The sequence below is a fragment of the Mytilus edulis genome, chromosome 8 (assembly GCF_963676685.1).
Source record: "Mytilus edulis chromosome 8, xbMytEdul2.2, whole genome shotgun sequence".
NCBI classification, from domain to species: Eukaryota; Metazoa; Mollusca; class Bivalvia; order Mytilida; family Mytilidae; genus Mytilus; species Mytilus edulis.
The window spans coordinates 28835969-28860960 of record NC_092351.1 but is presented as its reverse complement, the minus strand read 5'-3'; the positions used below and the strand labels follow the sequence as shown (position 1 = coordinate 28860960).

Sequence of the window (24992 nt, the reverse complement as noted above, 5' to 3'; positions counted from 1 at the left end):
GGGATTCCCTATATAAGCAGCACATTTTTTCCCAGAAAAAGGGGCCGGGCCCCTGTCCCGCTCCCCCTAAATCCGCCTATGCCCAACTCCTATCCAGTCTACTCCTACGTCAGTGCATTATGCATATCCTCATACGCCACTGCATAATTGCACAATTTAAAATCAAAATCATGTTTAATAGCAGAATGCTTTTTGGTAATATATGACAGATATAATTTTTTTTAAGATCGTCAAACCTTAACAACTATTTAACAAATTATTAATTGCCATTTAAATTATTTCCGATATAATCACTTCAAATTTAAAGATATTATTCATGTTAATTGTATCATTATAATTTAAAGATATTGTTTGATACTATAGAATCAATACTGGAAACGAGGCGAGTTAAATTGTTTGTATCGACCAGAAGTGCCATGCAGAAGTTCTAGACCGGCATATTCTTAATTTATGAAATTATGCCGTCTGCATTTGAGTCATCTTGAAATAAAGTATTGGAATATTACAAAGGACTGGGACCCATAATTAACAGGTAAGAGTTCTATACCAATAAATTACCTTGTAAGTTTTAATAGTATAATATTTATTCACATGGTAGCCTGTTTGTTTAAAATATTTGCACTATATATTTTGATAGACGGCCAAAGTCGTCAAAGATTAAAGAATTAAGATGTATGTATTGAAGTATTATATTTTAATCTTATTGTCAAGGCGGTATATAAGTATTCAATTGTGTTGATTCTTTAACTAAGATGTAATGTTATAAGTATGTTTGGTTTTGTCTATTTAAAAAGACAACATAAAAAATAGACACACGAACGATAAATGCATTTAAATATCCATCTAAAAAATCTAATTTAAGATAAATATCTTGTAAAAAATCGCGAGGAAATGAAATACGATGACATAATATGATGACCGATTACTAGAAGCGCGTGCAATGGAAAGACTATGCAAAAATAATACATTTTATTTGTGTTATTTTTGGGAAAAAACACCTTTTTGGGGGACATATTTTCTATTCACTGATGAAAAAAACCGCATTGGGAAATTACTTCCAGTAACCGCGAGTATTCTCATTTCTGAACTTTGAGTCTTTTGCGTACACCGCTGTTCCAGGTTAGGGAAGGGGTGGCGCGCGCGTCATAACCAGGAGCCTGTAATTCGGTGGTTGTTGTTAGTTGCTGTTGGTCATATCAGGTTTTCGATTACTGTTTTTTTTAACACTTTCAGACCGTTGGTGTTTTCATTTGAATTGTTTAACATTTTTCATTTCGGGGCCTTATGATATAAGCCTAATAAACGGTATGAGTTACACAACACGGTTTCTGTTGTTGGTAACCTTCTATGTCATTTGGACTTTGGTGGAGAGTTTTTTCATAATGAATCATGCCATAGATTCTTATTTTCATATTGAGTATAGTGAGTGAGACTTCACCCTTTTCCGTTCAAAAAATATGCAGGTCACACATTTGAAATGCACTTTCCGCCGTCTCAGTCGTTCGTAGCTCATTTTTAGAAAAATGCCCGATGAAAGTTTTCCAAATCGCACCCTGAAATGCTGTGAATCATTTTACTATTCAAACGTGGTCTACTAGTTTAGGATACAAACGATAACAAAAGTCAGTATGGTATTACACTGTGTATGAAAATACTATTGAAAGTTCTCGCGGCACGATTGATCATAATCAGCACTCTGCTTCTCTACATCTGTCTCTCTTTTCATAGACGGAGGTACGAAATTGAAGTTAACGAATGTTAGTTTCTGACATTATAATGCGAACTAGATTGATAGAGCGTTTGTTAATCAATCAGTAAGGGGGATTTGTCGCAATTTCGTACCTCCATCTATTGAATGAGCGAACGGGTTCCCCCCGGCGATGTTCTCTATTGGGGCTCGAATGGAAAATTATAACCACGATCACTTATTCAACTTTTAATGGCATTTTAGTACGCGGTGTAAATCTTGGCGTGACATACGACAAAGATCTTGTTTGGTTTGTTAATGGTTTATTCGTTCCACAACGTACACTTTAAGAAAATAGTTGATGAAATGTTTATTTGCCAAAGTGTCAAACTTGTGAGAATTTGCGATAATATTGCACAATTTCAAATATTTACTTATGATAATATCATTCCAGTATATCAATTAATTCTAGAAGGTGATATATATATATTTGAAAGTTTTGAATTTTATAACACTTTTTATTAGGTCACAGTTAAATTTAAATTTCAAAGCTCTTTTGACTATCGGCATTGAATGAAAAAAAAATATGTATTTTTCTGCTTTTATCTTTGATACAAGGCCAAAACTATAAGACGAGTATACAGTAATAACAGTTACAACTATAGACACGCGATTAATTAAAGTACATAGTAATTATAGCCAGTGATTGAATAAGTAAACTCAACAAATAAATGAATAGTCATCGCACTTTCTATATATGTGCATGTCCGCCCATATTTAAAGTCTGGAACTATATTTGTATTTATTATATAAGATTCGTATTTTTATGTCTGCATATTTTTTTTTTATTTATATGTCTGCAATTTCTTACTTTGATATTATTTGACTGTATGCTGTTTTATTCAAAATCAAAATCATGAAAAAAAGCTACTAAAATATTACTGATATTGAATACATGCTTTTATTTAAAAACCAAACATAACAGGACATATATGGAAAGAATATACTCTCCAGGACATATCCAAAGTAAAATTTAAAATAAAATCCAATCCTGTTCAAAAGTGAATTGTGAATTAAAGAATCCCGTCGTCCAAAATTTACCTTCATTTAAAAAAGTTATGCTTGGGTTGAGTTTCTATTTCTCGGGTAGGTAATTTTAAAAGAAAAAGAAACTATAGATAATTGCTATAATTGCTGTTTTCAAATAACTTATTCTCATAACTTATACCCTTCATAATAAAACAGTTTGATTTAAGCTGAACAGAGATGACACTTTACGAAAGGTTAATGATGGAATATATTTATGATTTCCAACGTGAGTATGCACTGGATATGGGCAAATGTTTACTAAAATATATACACTATAGTCTTACTGCTACATATCTATAAGTATACTATAGTACTATGGGTATGGCATATATATTTATGATTACTAGTTTAAGTATACATTTGGATATGGGCAAATCTTTACTAAAATTTATACACTATAGTCTTACTGCTACATATCTATAACTATACTATGGTACTATGAGTATGGCATATATATTTATGACTACAAGTTTAAGTATACACTGGATATGGGCAAATCTTTACTAAAATATTCATGATAGTCTTACTGCTACATATCTATAACTATACTATGGTACTATGAGTATGGCATATATATTTATGATTTCTAACTTAAGAATACACTGGATATGGGCCAATCTTTACTAAAATATGTACACTATAGTCTTAACTGCTACATATTATCTATAAGTCAAAATGGGTATGGAATATATTTATAACATCCAACGTGAGTATACGCTGGATATGGGCGACTATATACCATAGTTTAAACTACTACATGTCTTACGTAGTCTAAGGTATGCAATATATTTATGACTTTTAACGTAAGTATATTGAACTATACACTGGATATGGGCAAATCTTTACTAAAATATTCATGATAGTCTTACTGCTACATATCTATAAGTATACTATGGTACTATGAGTATGGCATATATATTTATGATTTCTAACTTAAGTATACACTGGATATGGGCCAATCTTTACTAAAATATGTACACTATAGTCTTAACTGCTACATATTATCTATAAGTATACAATGGGTATGGAATATATTTATAACATCCAACGTGAGTATACACTGGATATGGGCGACTATATACCATAGTTTAAACTACTACATGTCTTACGTAGTCTAAGGTATGCAATATATTTATGACTTTTAACGTAAGTATTGAACTATACACTGGAAAGGGGCGAATCTTTACTCAAATGTATCGTATATATAGTCTAAATGCTAAATATAGAAAGAAGACTGGCTAGGATATGGAAAATAGATATATTAATTACTCTAAAAGCTTTTCTTTGACGCATCAGTATACTAGTAGTTTCGTATTCGAATGACACATGTCATTTCCTGAGCTAAGGGGTTTTAACATTAGAATATCGTCTCAAGCATTTCATCGGGCACTGAAATCTTATATAAGCACAAATAAGTTATAAATTCATGGCATTACACAGGCAAAATTTTACCACGTGCATTTAACATGAATTTAGAATCAAATAGATCTCACGTCAGTTTCACAAAAAAATGTATTTTTCATGATTTTAATTATATTTGACAGTGTGTATGCTATTTGAATAACTGTATTTTGATCGATCACGTGAATATCATTTGAAAAAAAAATCATGTGATATTCACGCGAAATTCACGCGAGTTTCCCTATCAGATTCACGTGAAAATCACGTGGAACCAGTTCACTTGAATATCACGTATAAGCTCGTTTGAAATGAAATTCACATGATTGAAATTTCCCTGTGTATATATGCCATGATAATTCTGAGAATGCACATACACGAGGTGGGGGTATGTAGAGAGGATGATTGTGATAAAATTTGATTCTTACATTTGGACAACAAAGTATGTGACAAAGGGTGGTTTATTTTTTTTTTTGGGGGGGGGGGGGGGGGGGGGAGTGTAAAACTATTGTCTTGTTCCAGATCATTTTCAAGGATTTGGGGAATTACCCCCTCATCTGATCCGCATTATATTACAACTCATATTATCAAGACCCACTGAACACGTGAAAATATCAAGTAAAATAAGCTTGGTACATATAGAAAGAAGTACTTTTGTTTTGAAGTAAAGCTGGGAGTAAGGGATCATATAGAAAGAATATTTTCTTATGAAATCATTCTAACACAAAAGACACAAGAAGTTGATTTATACTTATTTTATAAGGGTATTACATTGGCATGTGTACAGGACTCTGAATTTGACCCAAAGCTATGTAGGGACGATTAGAAATCATAAAAAAGGCTTACACTGAACTATCAGAAATAACCATTTTGGTCTTTTTTCGTCTTCATTTAAGTTTTTGTAAAAAGAAAAAGGAAAAAGGAAATCTGGAGTGATAAAGACCAGGTACTATAAAGTATCATCAATCCCATTCTTAATATTTCAGCTGCAGCTCCTTGTCTCTTTTCTATGAATAAAACGAGATGCGGGGTATACTTCTGATCATTATTCATTCATTCCTGTGTCTATTCATTAGTAATTAAGATGATATAAGATGCAGGGTCGGTGTCATTTACTTTATTTTTCATACATACTTAAAACTCTCTACTGTTCAATACGCGAGTGTCAGGTAGCTTTGTTATCAAAATATCGTTTCCTATCATATAACTTTATATACAATTTAACAAAGAACAGTCTTGTACACTGTTTTTATGGTTTTACATTCTTTATTTTATTACTCCTTGAATTTTAGTTTTAGTTATTTTATTTTATTTCAGTTGTAAAAAGGAATTATCTGGATGAATACATGTATATTCTAGACACGTTGAATATAAAATGGAACATTTATTTAGTAAACCACTGGCAGAACCGATTCTGTGACGTCTTTCCGTTAGCAAAGAGAAATCTTGAACCATAGGATCACAACATTTTGAACTATTTATTTTTTCATAGAACATTAATTTATATATTCATAGAGATGAATTGATTTTAAGTAAAGTTTAAACATAATATACCAATATTGAAACGTTTCACTGGTCTGTAAAATGTCTTAATGTGTACCCAGACTGTGATATGTTTACCTATACAAATAAAATTAAATATTTAATTTCGATTTTTTTTCTCAGCTGATCGTGAAAACGAAATGGCAGAACTAGCATTTGAAGACCATTTTCCTATGCCGAATGATCGATTTAAAAGTTCCAGTCGAACAAGCGGCAAAAGCGGTCGAAGTAGCAGTCCAACTCATAGTGCCCATGCGAACTTTCTCCGCTATAGTATAATGAAATCTTCAGACGAGAAGAAGGCGAGAAAGGTTCGTTTCTATAGAAATGGTGACCGATTTTTCAAAGGAATTGTTTATGCTGTTTCAGCAGAAAGATTTCGTTGTTTAGATTCTTTGTTAGTTGATCTGACGGGAAGTCCTCTGTGCGATAAAAATATTTTGCCGAATGGCGTGCGTCATATTTTTACTATGGACGGAACAAAAAAAGTAGCTAACCTAAACCAGTTAGAGGAAGGGGAAAGTTACGTTTGTGCTTCAACTGATGTTTTTAAAAAGTTGGATTACGCCAAAACTGCTAACCCAAATTGGAATGTAAACGCTAAACCAAAAGATGATCCACTATCAGCAAGTTTTGGACTTTCGGGTGACGGCAAGGATTATATTAAACCAAAACTGATAACAGTTATTAAAAACGGGTTAAAACCCAGGAAAGCGGTGCGAGTTTTATTGAACAAGAAAACTGCACACTCTTTTGAACAAGTTTTGAATGATGTTACAGAAGCAATCAAGTTAAATTCGGGAATTGTACGCAAGATATTCACAGTGGATGGCCAACCAGTAAGTATGTCATGAAATAAAAGTTCTTCATAATATAAGTTCCAAATGAAAGAAATGTTCTGGAATATTATTTCCACTGGGGAAAAAATAATATTACTCTCTATCATTAAGAAGCAATAACAGGCAACATAGAAAAACTAAACCTTAGATTTTCTTATGTATTTCTTATCTGTCCAATTGTCTCTTTTCCCAATCAAATAGGCTATTCTTAATTCAGAAAAACACTCGTGCATGTACAACTGACCATGAAATTAAAAATTTCAGATTGATCAGCGAGATGACTAAGTGAAATTAGTCACGTTGACCTTTTAATGACCATCGCTCGTCATAAAGCCGGTTTTGGATTAAAAGGTTAATTAGAAATATCGACAACATTGTAAACATCTTAGTGATTTGTAATGACTAACTATACAATAAATATGGAGTGGTTGTTCGAATATCGGCAATACAAAATTTATACGTTACTAATCATTGACTGTATTCAAGCTCCAATTAAAGTCATTGCACTTGGAACCATTTTGTCATATCAAAATTCGACGAGTTTTAAACAAGATTATACGTGGAAAACGTTTAAAAAGGATAAAAAAGACAAAGGAAAATTGAAAATGACGCCTGCAAAAATGGCCAACCCCACCATATTATTTGTGTTCCTGTCCCGCAAATCAGGATCGAATCTGTAATCCAGTTGGTGTCGTGTGTTGCTGTATATCATATTTGTTGGCCGATAATTAATTTTATATTTGAATTGTTTGAATTGATTGACATGTGTTCGTGATTTTTTAATCTTTTATAACTAAAAAAATAAAATATAACTTGTTATGCGGTGTGGGTTTTCTTTATTGTTGACGGCCGATCGGTGTCACATATATATATAGTCTCTGGTGGAGAGTTCTCTCATTGTCGAGCATACCACATCTTATCGTTACAAGAAAAAAATCCCAGGAAATAGTAAACAGTGAACTCCTTGCAGTCATTTAATCAGTCAACCCCTTTGATTATTGTAAAATATTTTGGGCAAAATTGAAGACTTTTAAAATACTACTTTAAAAAAAATTGACACGAAAGAATAAAAGGGTTTATACTGGGAAATTCATCAGTTGTCGTATAAACATTACTTCGTCAGGAAGACGCGAAACATTTGACAGTTTTTGTTGTATAAAAAGAATCTTGAGTTATAACCAACATTGTTCACAAAATGGTTAAGAACAGCAAAGGCTATATATATGTCCTTGAATTCTCTGAAAATAAACTTAAAAGATATACGGGTAAATTACGTTATTTGAACAAAATGGTAAATTACAGTAAAGGCTATGTACTTAAATTCTCTGAAAAAACTTTTTAGAAATACTAGGATATTTATTACTTTATTTTAAACGATTGGTTATGTCCTTGAATTCTCAGAAAATAAACTGTTGAGCTATACCGGGAAATTACTTTATATGAACAAAATAGTGAATACAGCAATGGCTATGTTCTTGAACTCTGAAAATAATCTTTTAAAATACACAGCAAAATTACTTAATATGAACAAAATAGTAAATGTAGCAAGGGTATGTTTATGTTCTTGAACTCTCTGAAAATAAACCTTTAAGATAGACCAAGGATTTGTATACTATACAAATCCTTGGATAGACTGTAAAATTACTTCACTATAGTATTTGAAATTAAGCTTCACGTATAACCGTGAAGTAGTTTAAAAGCTGTAACGAAGCACTAAAGGCCGACATTAACATGTATATTGAGAAATTTTAGTGCCTTTAATTTTTAAATACCCAACTTACATGCCAAATACCTTCCGTGTATCTCCACTTACAATTCGTTTGATTTTACATATCTACATGTATATTTGAACTCTTACATTATATATGCATGTTTGAACAACTGCAAATTTTATATAATAACGATTTTAAAATATACAAGTTATGTCATTCGTAAGTAATTAAAAACAAATATTTGAATTGAAAAAGCATTCGAGATTATGACTGAAAAAAAAGAAACACTAAAAGGTAGCCTAGCACAGACCTTTAAACACTTTAAATGCTGCTTAGGAATATGCCACTCGGGACAACGACGGAGTTATTCACAGTAAAACTTCACGACAAGTGTCAGGTCAATGAGACGAACATTTTCATACATGCAGTATACTATATACAGCAAACGAAATAACGAAGGGTTTGTAACAGGACCGTATAGGACTAAGGTCACCCGTTGGGTTGGGTTTGTCTGCCAGTTTTTAGTAAATTTCCGTTACTATTTGTAACATTTGAAGTAAAATCTTTCTTGTTAGCAGTAACTCCCTATCAAGGAAAAAAATCTTAGTAGGAAACGCAAGCCCTGGAAATCCGTATCAACTGAGATATATATTCCATATGAAGGTGCTGCTGGAACTTTGCCTACTTAGAAAGGGAAATTTCCCAATGGGAAAGTTGAATTAAACTTTTGTCGTTAAATTCTTTCTGAGCCGAAGTTTTGTATATTGTTTATCGAATTATGGAGACTCATAAATCAAGGTATGGAGGTACTGAAATAATTCAGCAGGTCCATGATCCTTTATGGATGTGTTATAAAATTAAGGAGGTCATGCAACGTCAGATATTGCTACCATGTCCTTAAATACATACAAAAATGACAATCTGCGCAAGACAAAGTTGCAATAAGTGCTATAGGAACATCACACGCTATTACAGACTTCGACTACAGCAGATACAATATAGGATCTATGTTTGGTTGACATTAAAACAATTATTTTGCGGTCGCTTGTAGAATCCCATTTTTTTGATGATCAGTGTTTTTAAATGGGGACATATGGTTGGAACCCCCTTTAAAACTGGCTGTTTACGTCCCTGCCCTGCATTACTTAAAGTCTTTTATGTATGTTTATACCAATAATCTGCGATTGAGACTATATGTTAGAGGCTGAATGTTTATCTATCCTTGTAATGATGTCTCATCAACCATTATATAGATTAGTCACCACGGAGTCAGACATCTGTACAGTCACATTGGTCTAAAGTGAAAAATTATACGTCAACCCTCAGAGCTCATTTATTTTGGTTATCATGAGAAACTATTGATTAGAATTCTAATGTTCGATATAAAACTGCTGTGTTGGCAGTTTTAACCCATTTGTATGTTTACAAAAGAAAATCTTTCATAATTTTTCAAACCAGGAATCAATACTCTAGTTTGTCCTTACAATTGTTACAATTGTTGTAATAAAAGTCAGAAAGTGCTTATTACCAGTGTGCACCTTAGCATGTTTGAAAACCCCCTTGCCAAACTGTTTATATATATATTTTTATAGTGACATGTATTAATTGAAAATTAAAGACTACATACATAAATTCTCGATAAATAGCGCATTTTGGTTAATAAATTTTACCACAAATTTCAAGAAAATTTGTCAATATCCAGCAAACTAATATATATATACCTAGCCCGTCAAGACATACCAAATTGAATAAATATACAGATGTTGTATGATTGATTGTCATGGAGACAACTTTCCGACGTAAAAAAAAACATTTATAGTTCACCAAACGGCCTTCAATAATGAGCACAACCCGCCATACAGTATCAAACCTACCCATCACAATAGTCAGCATTCTCTTGACAATATTCCGCTATATTGTAATTTGTTGTTGTTGTTGAATACTATAGTATATATATTTCATATTATTCCAGCATCATACCACGAAACAGTTAATATGCTGTTCCATATTGTTAAGCATTTCTGTAAAACAAGTAATGTCTAGAGTCCAATGAATAAGTTATTTGTTAATCTATTTTTCTATGTACAACATTTTTATCCATACCCATGAGATTCCGTGTTATTTGTAATTTGTTTAAAGAGTAGGACAATTTGTTTATTAGGAATTCTGTTAATATACTCGTCATACAAGCATATAAGACATTTTGAGGCATATCATGCCATGCAGTTTATTTTGCAACACCGCTTTGCAGAAATAAATTCTGTACCACAGAGAGCTAGTATTGCATTTTATTGACCATAAAGCTTGAAAACATGTTTATAGCAGACCATCGTAAATGAGTTGTGACATCACGGAATAAAACTTATCGTCGTAGTTATAACATGACGGTGCAATATATGGAGCAGGATCTGCTTACCCTACCAGAGCACCTGTGATCACCCCCAGTTCATGACGGTCTTTATATAGAGCAGGATCTGCTTACCCTACCAGAGCATCTGTGATCACCCCCTGTTCATGACGGTCTTTATATGGAACAGGATCTGCTTACCCTACCAGAGCACCTGAGATCACCCTAAGTTTTTGGTGGTTTAAGTCTGTTACTCTGTCTTTAGTTTTATATGTTGCCTTTTGTCTTTTGTTTCTCTTGTCATGTTTTTTGTCGTTTTAAATTCGACTTGTGTGTTTTGATGGTCCCTTTTGGTATATTCTACCTCTTTTCGATTCACGTTTGATTCATTTGAGAGAAAGTAAGAACAAATGAAAAGTGAACAAAATATGTGCATCGCATCAGTGTCAGAAACGCGGTAAAGGTCACAGATGAAATTTGTTTAAACCACATCGAACCTGCAAGCTGCTCTACAAATTCAAAATATGAGGGTTAGTCAAAAATCTGAGGTATAAAATAGACAGCCCACAATTGTAACCATAAGACGAAAAATAGATCACAAATACAACACAGAAACTAAGTTTGAAGTCTAAGTTACCAAAGATGTTCCGAAGGAGCAGTAAAAGTATTGGCAATTCCTTTAAATGTATAAATTCCGGTTACAATACATTGTTACATACCAGTATATATATATAATTCATAATTAAAGGCAACAGTAGTAAACAGCTATAAGGTCTATTGTTTCTTTCAGGTAAATTCTTTATATGACTTTTTCAAAGATGAAAACTCCGTATTTATCGCTTACGGTCATGAACGGTGTACTCAGGATGATTTTGACCTCGATGAGAACGGTATGTATAGACAATAACTTTATCTTAGAATAATTTAATTTTGGATGTAACGCGTCTTGATTGGCTGACGTCATTTTGTTTATCAGCTCATCGACATAATTTTGTCATGTGACCGTGACGCCATCGACGTTTTTTCATGATTTACTCCGGTTTTAAATGGAATTAAGAATTAAATTATAAGAATGACTTACGCGGGTTATCCAGTGTGCACCACATTTTTTTATGTTATTTCTTCATAGATAAAATAAATATTAAATTACAGTCATTCCTTAATTGACTCCCTAAAGTGTAGTTTGGACCGTATAAAATGGTTTTAAGTTCTGTTGTTTTTACATAGCTCAGCGGTGGATCCAGCAATTTTCATAAGTTGGGGCCCGCTGGCTGCCTAAGAGGGGGGCCGATCCCGTCACGCTTCAGTGATTCCCTATATAAGCAAACAATTTTTTTTCTCAAAAGGGTGGGGGCGGGCCCCCTGCTCCCCTTAATCCGCCTCTGTAGCTCAACTAAAAGTTAAGACTGAGAACTTCAGCTACCAGATCCACCGGTTTAGAAATTAAAATGTTTTTTTCAGTTTTCAACACTATTAAAAATTGTGCATATTTTTAAGCGAAGCATCGACACAGAATCTTTATTTCAATAATCAGATTATAGTTGTCGAAGTCGGTATTCCAGATCTTATCTTATATATGAAAATGAGGGGAAGTGGTATGATTGCAAATGAGAAAATTGTCCATCAGGGTCTTAAATAACCTCGATTTCTAAGACGAAATGATGTGCAATACGGTAGATATCTTAATATTCAACAATCTTCTCTAGCCTACAAAATACCAATGTTACAACAACTGGCCAACATGTCAGTTGGCTTCATTTTTATGATCATGCCATCCTTAATAATTCCATACGGCAAAGCTTATAGTCCAAGTGGAATGTTCTTTAAAGCTTCTTAAACTATTTCAGAAGTAAGATTAGTCTCAGCATATAAAAATACAACGTTCAGACAATCAGAAAGGGTAACATTGAGATCACCAAGAACACCTCGCAAAAGTTCATTATCATCTAGAAGTCTTGATAAATCAGGTATGTATATCAAATCTGAAATGTACGTTTCATAACTAAGGGCTACCCAAGTGATTTGTAAACTCGTAGAAGTTTGAAAATTGAACTCAATAAAAAAATTATTGGATGGAATTCGATGCAACACACGCTTTTGCGAATGACAAACCAAGGAAATAAAAGGTCAATATTAGGCCAATACAGAACCGGTGCAGATCACTTAACTGATCACCCTAAAAGTATCCCAACCATTCAAAATGTCCTTTTCCATCCATTTGCGCAGTAAGTATCCTTGTGGTACCGTGTTAAAATATTTCAAGAAGTTAAGAAAAATCACATCTGTTTGGTCTCAGAAGCCGGTCAATAATATGTATGGTATCCTGCAGGGGTTGAGTCATTAAGCTGATTTTTCCAAGACAAGATTTTCCTAAATCCACGTTGAGTGTCTTGTAATATTACTCTGGTTATCTCCTTATTTTATGCTATAAGTATTGAGCTTTTTTATGATATTGATCAGAACTCGGAGACTTGTATAGGCTTAGATCAGAATTATGGCGTAGAAAGGAACTCGATTTTGAAGTAAATTGATGATGAAAAGCATTTTTATAAAACTAATCAGTATTTAATTGTGATTGCTTTTTTGCTTTAGGTTCCTCGTCACCATTAGCTTCACCTAAAGCATCACGCAAATTAAGAGTTGTATCTGCAGTAAGTATATACTATTAGTATTTCCGTGTAATTATTAAAACGTATGCGCACACCATAGTTTGACCAAAAGTGACAAAATAATCGGAAGTGATGGCGGTCACAAAACGGCAGAAGCAGAGACAGGAGTCAATTAAATGATTTTTTTTTCTTTTTCGACTGAAAACAATACCAGTGCTAGTTTCTCTGTAACGTTAATTTCTTTCTTATCATGAGTAATAGGATAACTATATTAAGTATGTGCGTACCTTGCAAGGTCCTCAGTCATGCCCGTCAGACAGTTTTCATTTGACCTCAATTTATGGATCAGTGAACAAGGTTTTTTTTCGTGGTCAATAACTATAGGCAATATCTAGTATATTTGGTGTATGGATTGATTGTAAATGTCAAACTGGCAGGTGTCATCTGACCTTGACCTCATTTTCATGGTTCAGCAGTCAAAGTTTTTGTGTTTTGGGAATTTGTTTTTCTAATGATATATGCATTAGGTCAATTATATTTGGTGTATTGAAATAGTTTAAGATTTACATGTCTCGCAGGTTTTATTTAACTGTGACCTCATTTTTACGGTTCATTGCTGAGTGTTAAGGTTTTTTTTTTATCAGTATTCGTAAACTATAAGCAATGGATTGTAAGTTTTATATGTCTGTCTTGCAGGTATAATCTGACCTTGACATCATTTTCATGGTGCATAGGTCAATGTTTTCATGGTTTATTTTCTTTATTAGATACTATTAAGCAATAGGTCAGCTATATGTAATGCATAGATTGATTGTATCGTGTACATGTCTGCCTGGCATGGTCCATCTGACCTTGACCTCATTTTCATAGTTCATTTGTTAATGTTTAGTTTTCTAGGTTAAGTCTGTATCTTAGAAACTATCAGCAAATGGTCAACTATATTTGGTGTATTGGATGATTTTAAGATGTACATGTATACGTATTTTTTGTTTGGTTTATCTGACCTTGAATACATTTTCTTGGATCATGTTGATTTTAAGATACTTGTTGAAAAGCTTTATATTTTAGACTATCAACATAAAATTAAGTGGTTTATAGAAAAGAAGTGGAGACATTTCAGCGTGTGCACTCTTTTAAAAATAAATTAAGCAACAGCTAGCTTAGAAATACATATAATGAATCTAGATCACAGACCGTGTATTTCTTATGAACATGTCGAAGTTTTGCATGTCAATAAATCTTTCGAAACTTATTTCAGCCAAAATACAGAACAGCAAATGGCATTGGAGGTAAATATATTTGTTGTCCTTACTGTAATTTATTTTTCAACTATGCTTTTCTTTTTGAGTAATATACGGGAAATATTAAAGGTGTATTGGTATTGGTATATGATGAACACAAACATGAGAACAGGCTAAATTTAGATACAGGGGAAATAAATACTAAAATGTCTCATCTTTTCCCTCTTAGAACGTTTATTTATTTTGAAATCATATTAATATAGATATTAAAGAACTTGCCTATTTTAAACAAACTGGTTTTAAGCCTATATTTTTTTTCTTGAGGAAAATTATAAATGTAGAAGCTCTAAGGACATGTATCACTCAACTGCAATGTTTGCCAAATGTTCAAGTATGGCTAATTTTCATCACAATTGGACTATTCGTATTCAGCCTTGATTAATGGTGGTATCAAATGATTTTTAAGATTTTTTTAAAAAAGTTGTTGCATTCCTTTTTTATCAGATCAACGACTTCTGAAAAGATAGGGAACAATCATTTCTTATTAGGGATGTATTTTATTTTGGTGGCATCATTGCCACCATGTAATATTTGCAACTGAACGTTAAACAAACTACGAGCAATATAACAAGTAAAACCCATTTTAGATGGTTTCCCAATCATCTATAATCAATAGAAAGTTTTGGGTAGTTTTTTTTTCCTGAATAAAATGCAAGAATCAAGTTTTGCAAGCGGGACGAAAGATACCAGAGGGATAGTCAAACTCATAGATTGGAAATTAACTGACAACGCCATGGCTAAACTATTTAACATATTTTCTGATAAAATGACAGCATACATTTTTGTGATTATTTAGCTTTTGGACCTTGTAAGCTCCAAGAACAATTCATAATATTTAAATAAGAAATTTTAAAGTTTGTCCATCACAGACAAGAAATTTATTTTATAGCCATGTTTTTCGCCTGAATGGAATGCAATGAATAATTTTTAGAAAAATAAATCCATACATTATCCTTATATCTTTTGTTAAATTTGATAAAGGGAAAAAGAAAAAAGAGGCCAAGGGATGGCAATAGTTTAGCGCTAGTGTTGTGCCTCACACTAACGTATAAATTGCTATGTAGCAAAAAAAAATGACCTAATTGTGTCATTTGATTAAAAATACCTTTATTTATATGACATACATTTGAATGAAGGTTGATTTACACTAAGAAACCTTGGGTAGCTATAATGCAGAATAAACATTACCCCCATAGCTGTAATGCATAAACAATAATTAAAACCTAAATCCAATACCATTAGATTTTATCAGAGAATATGTTAGATATCAAATTATAGGGAAATGGCCAAGCTTTTGAATGTCATTTCATCAATATTAGATATAAAATGGGATTATTGTTTATCTAAGAATCCAGGAAAATGAAAATCAATAGGAATAAAAAGCATTTTTGACATTTCATGTTTTACTATCATTAAATTCCTGGAATCAATTATCTGGTAGTTTTCTGGTTGAATTTGTTCTATGTGTAAAATATGGTTATTTTATTCCCTTTTTGAACGACTCTCTAGGAATTTTCCTGTTAGTTAATTAATTCTTTTTAACATGGAAGATTTCACCAACAGTTAAAAAGAACATCAAGTTTGTTGAAGAGATATACTTTGCCAACAATAAAAATCAATTTCAAGGAAAATCAGCATGAAATTAAACACATTTGTCTGAAAGCTTTCAGCAGAGAGAAAGGCAATATTTAAAAGAGCGATAAAGAAATCAGTTGTCTTCAAAAGGACATTTTATTGAAAAAATACTACTGTTTTAATGGTTAACTGCTGTTTATTAAGGAGAGACATAAACACATTTGAGATGTAGCATTGCTTTTTAATACTCAGTGTTTTTTGTTATAGAAAAAAAAACATTCAGCAGATTGAAAGGTCATAGTATGCATTATTTACATAAAAGCTAAAGACTTTCTTTTCAACTTCATAGATTTTTTTAAAGTTTAGTAATTAATAATTTTAGGTGAAAATATGAAAAAAAAAATGCTGAATATCACAAATGCCTCATATTCAGTTTTTTCTTTAGGACCACCATCTTTAGCTCAGAGATATGAAATTGGTAAAATTATTGGAGAAGGAAATTTTGCCGTTGTTAAAGAGTGTACAGAAAAGTAAGTACATCTATACCTAAATGTTGGCAATAACAGAAATGTATTTAAGAACACTTGAACATCCAGCTATTAGAATTTCAATGAGTTGATAATAAGAGCATGAAAAAAGAATGTCTAAAAGGTCTTTACAAGTCATCACTGAGCATGCAGCGATACCAAATATTGTTATCTAATAATTAGCTTATTCATAAAATAATATTTTTTTATATTCATAAGCTGGGACATTTTAAGGTAAAGTATGAGGAATAGATCAACGCAAAGTTTTTATGACACAGGGATTTATTGTACAGATTTTGAAACCATGTGCTCAAACAACCTATGCAAGCATTATTCCAGTGGCAGATCCAGGGGGGGGAGGGGGAATCCCCCTTTTTTGGGCTGATCAATGCATTTGTATTGGGACATATAGTTGCCCCCCCCCCTCATTATTCTACTGTAAATTGATCAACTTTTGCAATGAGATTATTCTTGAGGGAAAGGTGATGGAATGAGGCTGAAAGTTTTGATTTGAAATTACATAAATTTACTTAATATTTTTCTTGTATTTTGTTCAACAATAGCTCAACAAATTGCACTTGTAAATATATACAATTTAATATTTCTGAATCTAAAGTATCTACAAGGAAAAGATCTTTTTATACTACTGAAGAGTAATTATGCAAGTCAATAATGTAACTCATTTTTCTTCTTAAGGGGAGATAATTCCGTTTAAAACCTCAACACCAATCTTGTAATGGGAAGTAAGCACAAATTTTAAAGAACCTTTATGCCTTTTTTACAGGAAAACACACAAGCAATATGCTCTTAAAGTGATTGAAAAAGAGAAATGTAAAGGAAAGGTAAGAAATGTTAATTTGTGTTTAAAAAATTCCCCAGATAATCTAATAAAAAAATAAAAATAAAAGGATTAAATGGATAAGCATTTTTTGAATTAACATGCAAGTTGGTGTATTTTTAGAAAATGAAACTCTAAAATTAAACTTAATTATATTTTGTATATGTATTCATTGACTACTTTTAAATCATTGGAGAAATTACATTTGATCTTCACATTTTAGGAACAAATGATAGATAATGAAGTATCCATCCTAAGAAAAGTAGACCATCCTAATATAATACTACTGGTGGATGAATTTGATACCAAGGATGAGTTATACCTAGTCATGGAATATGTCAGGGTAAGTTACCAAAAATGCTCAAGTTTCATAGTTCTTATTTCAAGAAATGCATGATAACTGGGAGTCATTGATGAAGGCATGTTTTAGGTTATATTTGTTAATTAATTTACAATCTAGACTTGGTTGATTGAGGGACCATTCTGTTCTATAATTGTTAAGTTGTTTCATTGTACAGTTTAAAATATAGCTTTTATTCCCTCATCATTCCCTAGAAAATCACACAAGTCAACAAAATATTATTTTACTTTTACTTTATTAAATTGTATATTTTATGCAGTCATTTACAACAGAAAAGAAAGTGATTAACAATTGTTTGATGATTAACAAAATCTATTTTATAATAGAACAGATACATTGATAGTATCAAATGTGTATGCTAGTTTATCACAGTACTAAATAGAACATTCACTCTTGTATTATTTTCCAGGGTGGAGACTTATTTGATGCAATTTCCACATCCACTAAATACACAGAAAAGGATGCCAGCACCATGATACACAACTTAGCTAGTGCTCTTAAATATCTACACAAACTTAATATTGTACATAGAGACATTAAACCAGAAAATCTGTTGGTAAGGCAAATTTGCTATAGGTATTTTCACTACAGACGCATTGTATTTGTAAATAGGCCATGCAACAAGAACATCTATTTAATTTTAGATATTAAAAATTTTCAAGACTTAAAAAAAAAAAAACTGATTTTTTTTATCATTTGTATGGTTACTCTGATGTAGTTATTGACCATTTCCATGATTTCTGGAAAAGATGCAATTCGATTTAAGTATACAGGAAAATAAATAATAAAATATGATTTAGGGTTAACAAATCTCAATGTCAGAGCCGGCTTTTAAGGGATGAAAAACCGGATGCTGTACCCTTGTTCAATATGTTTGATGTTTTCAGACTTGAAATCACAATAGTCTATGAAACAAAATGTGTCACTATTTTTAGATATATAAAAAATCTTCAACTTAATATTTTGTTCTATTAACTTTAATTTATATTTTTATAAATTTCCTTTTTAGGTAACACACCACGCAGATCAAACAAAATCTTTAAAGTTGGGAGATTTTGGACTTGCTACATATTGCAATGAAACGTTATTTACTGTATGTGGAACTCCTACCTATGTAGCACCTGAAATACTCACAGAAGTGGGGTAAGAATTATTATTGAAATAAAAGGGGAATGTCAAAGCTGATAAATACACAATAATTAATAAAGGGACATAACTCAAGAATGATCAAAGTAATGCTACCCAAATTTGAACTTTTTTACATTGTGAAGAAGTTTGAAAACATTTAAAGTAGGGAAAGTAAATTATAGTTCAGCAATTTTCCATTTATATAGGGACATAACTCAAGAAAAATGAGAAAGATGCCACCCTAATCCAATTTGATCCTTGTTTGATGGTAATAAACATAGTTTATAAGTATCACAACATTTGATTGAGACAAATTAAGTAACTGTAAGTGTCAGACCATAAAAAAGAATAGGTTTGTTTGCCCTAACCCTACCTACCCAGAAAAAAAGCTGCCTACACAAAATCTTTTATTGTCCTGATGTGAAAATATTTTTTTTTATTCAGATAGGCATGAAGATCAATAAACATCTGACACTTAAATTTCTCTTTGCCAAAAAAAAAGACAATGCCTTCCTACCTACCCAATGTCTCAACGTTGGGTAGGGTTTGGGCAAACTAAAATATTTTTAAGTGTGGCCTGAACAGAAACCTTTTTCTTGATGTATGGACAAGCGTATGCTTTAATAACCCTTTTGTCCTAAGGTGGGGCATAAACACACCATATACTGAACAACACTTCTGAAATTATTTATCATGATAAAGACTCTGTAACAGACTAAAAATGCATGTTATAAAGCCTTTAATTTCAAATATTTATCTTTAAAATATATGTGTTTTTTTAGGTACAGTGTAGAAGTTGATGTTTGGGCAGCTGGAATTATACTGTATATTCTTTTATGTGGATTCCCTCCCTTTATAAGGTATGTTGTATACTTAAATACCACGAACAGTGGCGGTTCCAGAAATTTTCACAAGAGAGGACCCACTGATTGCCTAAGAGGGGGCCCAAAGGGGGGGCACAGCCCCCCCTGAAAAAAACCTCTAAATCCACCTCTGACAAATATTTAACTTGTATAGAACTTCAAAACAGATATTTTGCTTACAGTTAGAATGTGAATCTATCCTCTGACGAATAAGTTAAATTCAGAGTTTTCAAGCTAAACTTGCAACTAAAATAAACTTTGAAGAATGTCTCTTGGCTTTAACAAGAAATACATTGTGTTTTTATAAACTATATTCATATCCTTTAGTTGTTCACTTAAACAGTTCAATTTACCACTCACTTTAAGCATGAAATATCAAAAAACAAATATCTATTAACCAGGGGCTGGTTTTTGTATTCTTCAACTTCTAATTCATTTTTCTGTATTTCTTGTGCTTTTTTATGCCTCCGATTCTCTTTAATTTCCAGTGGCCGGTTCTGGGGGTTGGACCCCCCTTTTTTTGGACGATCAGTGCATTTGAATGGGGACATATAGTTGTAACCATCCCTTTGTCCTGGGTTGGGACCCCCCCCCTTTTAAAATGGCTGGATACGCCCCTGATTTCATACCCAGTTGTTATCCATTTTTAACCCATTAAACCACATCTAGACACTTGTTAACAGAAGTATATGCAACCTATCAAAATAAAGTCTTTTTTTCATTACAGTGATACAAACAATACAGAAGAATTATTTGACAAGGTCATTGAAGGACATTTTGAATTTTCTGCGCCATACTGGGATGATGTATCAGATTCAGCTAAAAACCTGATCAGTCAGATGTTAGATATCAATCCAGAATCTAGGTTAACTGCAGAGGAGGTTATGTCACATGAGTGGATTATTGTAAGTCATAACATTAGGTTTTGAAAGGATAATAAATAATATAAATGGGATATATATATGACAGAACTGCACTAAGGCCACCCTTAAAAAAATCTGTTTGATATTCCTAACCATGCCTTTTAGATTTGGGTAAGTAGGTAGGGATGTTTTTATATGGGCCAACAGCATAAGTCGCATGTTTATGACAAGAAAACAATATTCATGATGTTAGAGCAGGAAAAATCTTTAAAAAAAATAGTTGAAATTAATTTTTTTCGGGATGCTGCTTTTAAGGTGGGTACATATTCAGTTTTTTAATAAATGTCCTTAATTTTATTCATTACTTTATAAAAAATAAATCAATGCACTATTCTAATACACTTATAATAAAACACAGATTCAGGTGCTACTACTCCTTTGGTATAAAATATTATGTATGAAAACCATGTTGAAATTATAAGCGAAAAGAGACAAATTTAAAATGTTTGGATTAAAGTTCTTTTTTTAACACAAATTTCCCATAGTTCAGAAAAAAATCTGAAGTTTCAAAGATGTTGGAAACATTTTCTATCACATTGACATTTCAATGAAATTTTATCTAGACACTTTCCTTCGTAAAAATAAAGTTTGTTCTATTGAAAGAATGTGAATAACTTGAAATCATCTGCAACAAACCTTAAATAAAATGCATTTACATAAATATTCAGCTGTGAGAAAATAATCTTTTTATATTTCAGAATGACAAGGCCAGCGATTCTGACATGCAGGTACAAGTAGCAAAGAAACTGAAGAAACATTTCCGTAGGAGGAGTAAGGCATCTTTAAGTACTGCTGGAATTAGACTGGTCGCTGTAAGTTTACATTTTATTATTTCAATGTGTAATATATCAATTAAGATAAAAATTTGACACACATTAATTACTTAAGTGTGATGCAATACCAATATTTTTTTTCCAGGCAGGTAAAATTATAAAATATATGGAGTCACCTCTTTCAACAGAATAAAAGTTAAGTGAAAATTAATGTCAGCTTTAATTATGGAATATGTTGCTAATTTTGTTCATCTAGTATTTTGGCTTATTTACCCCGGTATGTTTGGATAGAATAATCTTTTTACTTGCACTACTAGTTATACAGTGTGCAATTGTCCTAATACGAGAATTTTATTGACCCGATAAATTCCGTATTAGGACAATTGAACACTGTAACGAATTTATCCTGATTTTGTTATATTACGTATTATTATATTTAAATTCAATATTAAGACAATATGAACCAAAATTATAGTTTAGATATTTTTAATCTAAAACTGTAAAAAAATAAAAATATAAGAACTATAAAGCAGCTCGAATTTTTACATTTTTTATCAGGTCAATGGTATGAGGGAGATAATTCCAGTTGACATAATAAATAAGGGAGATAATTCTAATTGACGAAATAAAAAATTGTACTGAAATTTATTAGGAAAATATCAGCCAATCAAATTTTCGAGAAATTACTCTAAATCAGGATAAAACTTATTATTATACCTATGATTTTAAATAAATGCCTTATTAATTTTTTTGCATCATTTATGTTGATACAACTCTCTTTCAGACAACTCCACTGGACAAAGCCTCACGATATTTTGAAGGTCATAAGAGACAAATACCATTAACACTACCACAGGATGAACTAGAACAAGAAGATGAAGTCTACTAGGAATAACAATATAACAAATAATTCCAAGGCAGCCATTTAACTTTTAATAGACAATTTACAGCAATCATATTATTGACTCAACAGTTAAGGAACAATCCTTGTTACAAAAGTGTACTATTGATTTAGATTTCACACACTTGTGTATTGATTTTTAAAGATTACCTAAGGAAAGCTTTGTTGGGGTAAGAGGGGGGAACTAATTGTTTAGTTCATGTAAAGCAAAGCATTGCATGGTTAAAATGCAAATATTTATTATATAAACCAAATTTGAATAATACAAATGTAACACAATCAAGTTGTACTGAATCCAAAGGACACGGTATGATAAGGCCTGTTTTTTGCCCCCCTATTTCCTCATTTTTCAATTTTGTTTTGGAAAGCTACTTTTCACGTTAAAATATTCCCTTAGGTTTGCAGTTTGTTTGGCTGAACTCCAAAACCATTAATTTTCAGAAATGTGTGAGGTTAGGGGGGTTAAAGGGCATCAATAATGCCAAAAGAAGGAAAAATTAGGAATTTTGGTCATTGTTTCTTAAAATCTAATAGGGTGTGCCTATGTGACCCAGAGAAAATTGCATCTATTTAGACAGCAAAAACTGTGCTAATGACTTTCGAATAAAGAAATTCCTGGGTCACGTTGGCGCAGGCACTTAAAAACTAAAAAAATGTTGTACAAAACACCTGAATAATAATTACAATATTTGAATATTAACAGCAAGTTTACTTGAGAAAATAGGGGGGCTAAAAACAGGCCTTATCGAACCTTGTCCTTTCACATACCCTATATCATACTGTTGCCAGTTGAAGGTATCTGATTTAAGGAGCATCTTCATTTGGATTTGAAATAATAGTATTACTTCTGACAGCAGCTGATCATTGCCTTATTTCTGAGCTATTCTGATCACTGCTTTTATATTTAAAATTATTTATTATAAACATATTTCTTATAGGAATAATAAAATCAAAATCAGTGAACTTACAAGTTTGGATGGGATGGTAACTCTAACAGAAATGATAACATTTGAAATTATATTTGACAGCCATACTGGTGTTAATGAAATTTTAATACAAGGATGATTTTGCTTTGAAATAAAACTAAAAGAAAGTCATCAAAATGTAATTGAAAACAACACCCAGCAACTTCAATAATAAATTAAGATGTAAAATTACTGAATCCAGTTAATAAAGATAAGACATGTTACATGAATGTCTCTTAAAACGGTTAAACCAATCCTTGTTAATAGATTTGTAGATGTACTTGATATCCATTCTGTACTATTATCAAGTATACATACAACATTATGTCAGCATTATTGTGCTTTAGTATTGTGATATTTCTGTTGGTGCTGAATGTTGTTTATTTTGTTGTGCCTTTGATATTGTAAATAATAACAAATATTTATTCTGTCAAGTTGTAATTTATTATGCAAAATATCTGTTTTGTTGAAATGCCAATCATTTCTACTAATATTTCTTCTTTCAAGAACAACAAGAATCTTATGAAATCTCACTGTGGTGAAATATTACTGCATTTTTCCACGTTTTAGTCTGTTGTTTAAATTTGGTATAAAAAAATGTTTTATATGCACCTGTTAAGGTGGTCCCCAACACTTTCACTAAAATTAATTTGGCTCGTTTAATTTCATAAAATTTTGACAAAGTATTTACTTTGACCCTTTGACAAAAATATAACAAATTTCAAAAAATTTGAACCAACCATTTTGTCATAAATATTACACTGGTTATATAGCAATTTGACAAGCACTAATTTTGATTATTGAGCAGTTATCTCCCTGTAGTGTTAGGTACCACCTTAACAGCCAAGTTATTTCATTTACTTCTGTATTTTCAAATTTAAATCTAATGATAAGTGAATGATCTATGCTTTTAAACCATTTTAACTTCTTTAACAACAACCAAAAGTTAAATTGTATTTGCTGTTATAAGAATTACCAGGTTGCTGCATTTGTTATTTGCCAATTTATTATTCGCTAATTTATTTATGAATAAAATTTAAACTCAGTTTTTATTCATTAGTTCAATTCACAGTTGCCAAATAGCATTGTGTTCAAGTTAAGAGTTGAGAAACGAAAATAAAAAAGCAATTTCCCATGTTATCAGTGGCGGATCCCGAACTTTTCCTAAGGGGGGGCCCGCTGACTGACCTAAGAGGGGGCCCGCTCCAGTCATGCTTCAATGATTCCCTATATAATCAACCAAATTTTTCCCATGAAAGGGGGGCCCGGGCCCCCCACTGGATCCGCCTATGGTTATTAAGGGACATAACCCCAGAATGGTAAGTGTCTCAATCCTAAACTGCTCAAAATTGTGTATGAATGTCATAAATTTATATTTGGATAAGGAAAACTTGTTGCAGTGTGGAAATGAAAATGGGACAAAGAAAGGACAAGGGTAACACTTATTGCCTATGGCAGGAGCATAAAAATGCCTTAAATCAAGAGTTGACTTTGTTCAATCCTAATGGGTATCAATTTCATAGGAATTAGTTATAAGTGAATTTGATTTATTGTGGGAAATGTTGATAGACAAACCGATGGACTATGGTCTTTGATTGTACACAAACTAGATAT

The 24992-nt window shown here is 31.9% G+C and overlaps 1 protein-coding gene across 3 annotated transcripts; it reads left to right on the top strand.

The window, feature by feature from the left end:
• Positions 1-361: 361 nt before the first annotated feature.
• LOC139485283 (serine/threonine-protein kinase DCLK2-like) lies at positions 362-24423 on the top strand. Of its 3 annotated transcripts, none has more exons than XM_071269635.1 (17): positions 362-532; positions 5840-6555; positions 11405-11504; positions 12462-12581; positions 13207-13265; positions 14482-14512; positions 16545-16629; positions 17411-17468; positions 17688-17807; positions 18235-18381; positions 18835-18968; positions 19736-19813; positions 20544-20721; positions 21438-21551; positions 22297-22720; positions 23153-23998; positions 24222-24423. In XM_071269635.1, exons 2-15 carry the CDS (start codon positions 5857-5859, stop codon positions 22399-22401), a joined length of 2028 nt encoding a protein of 675 aa, XP_071125736.1. In that variant the 5' UTR covers positions 362-532; positions 5840-5856; the 3' UTR covers positions 22402-22720; positions 23153-23998; positions 24222-24423. The 3 variants fall into 3 exon arrangements, with proteins under 3 accessions (XP_071125736.1, XP_071125735.1, XP_071125734.1); XM_071269633.1 differs by lacking the exon at positions 362-532 and adding an exon at positions 2885-3002; XM_071269634.1 differs by having other exon boundaries at positions 380-532; positions 22297-23998.
• Positions 24424-24992: the final 569 nt, after the last annotated feature.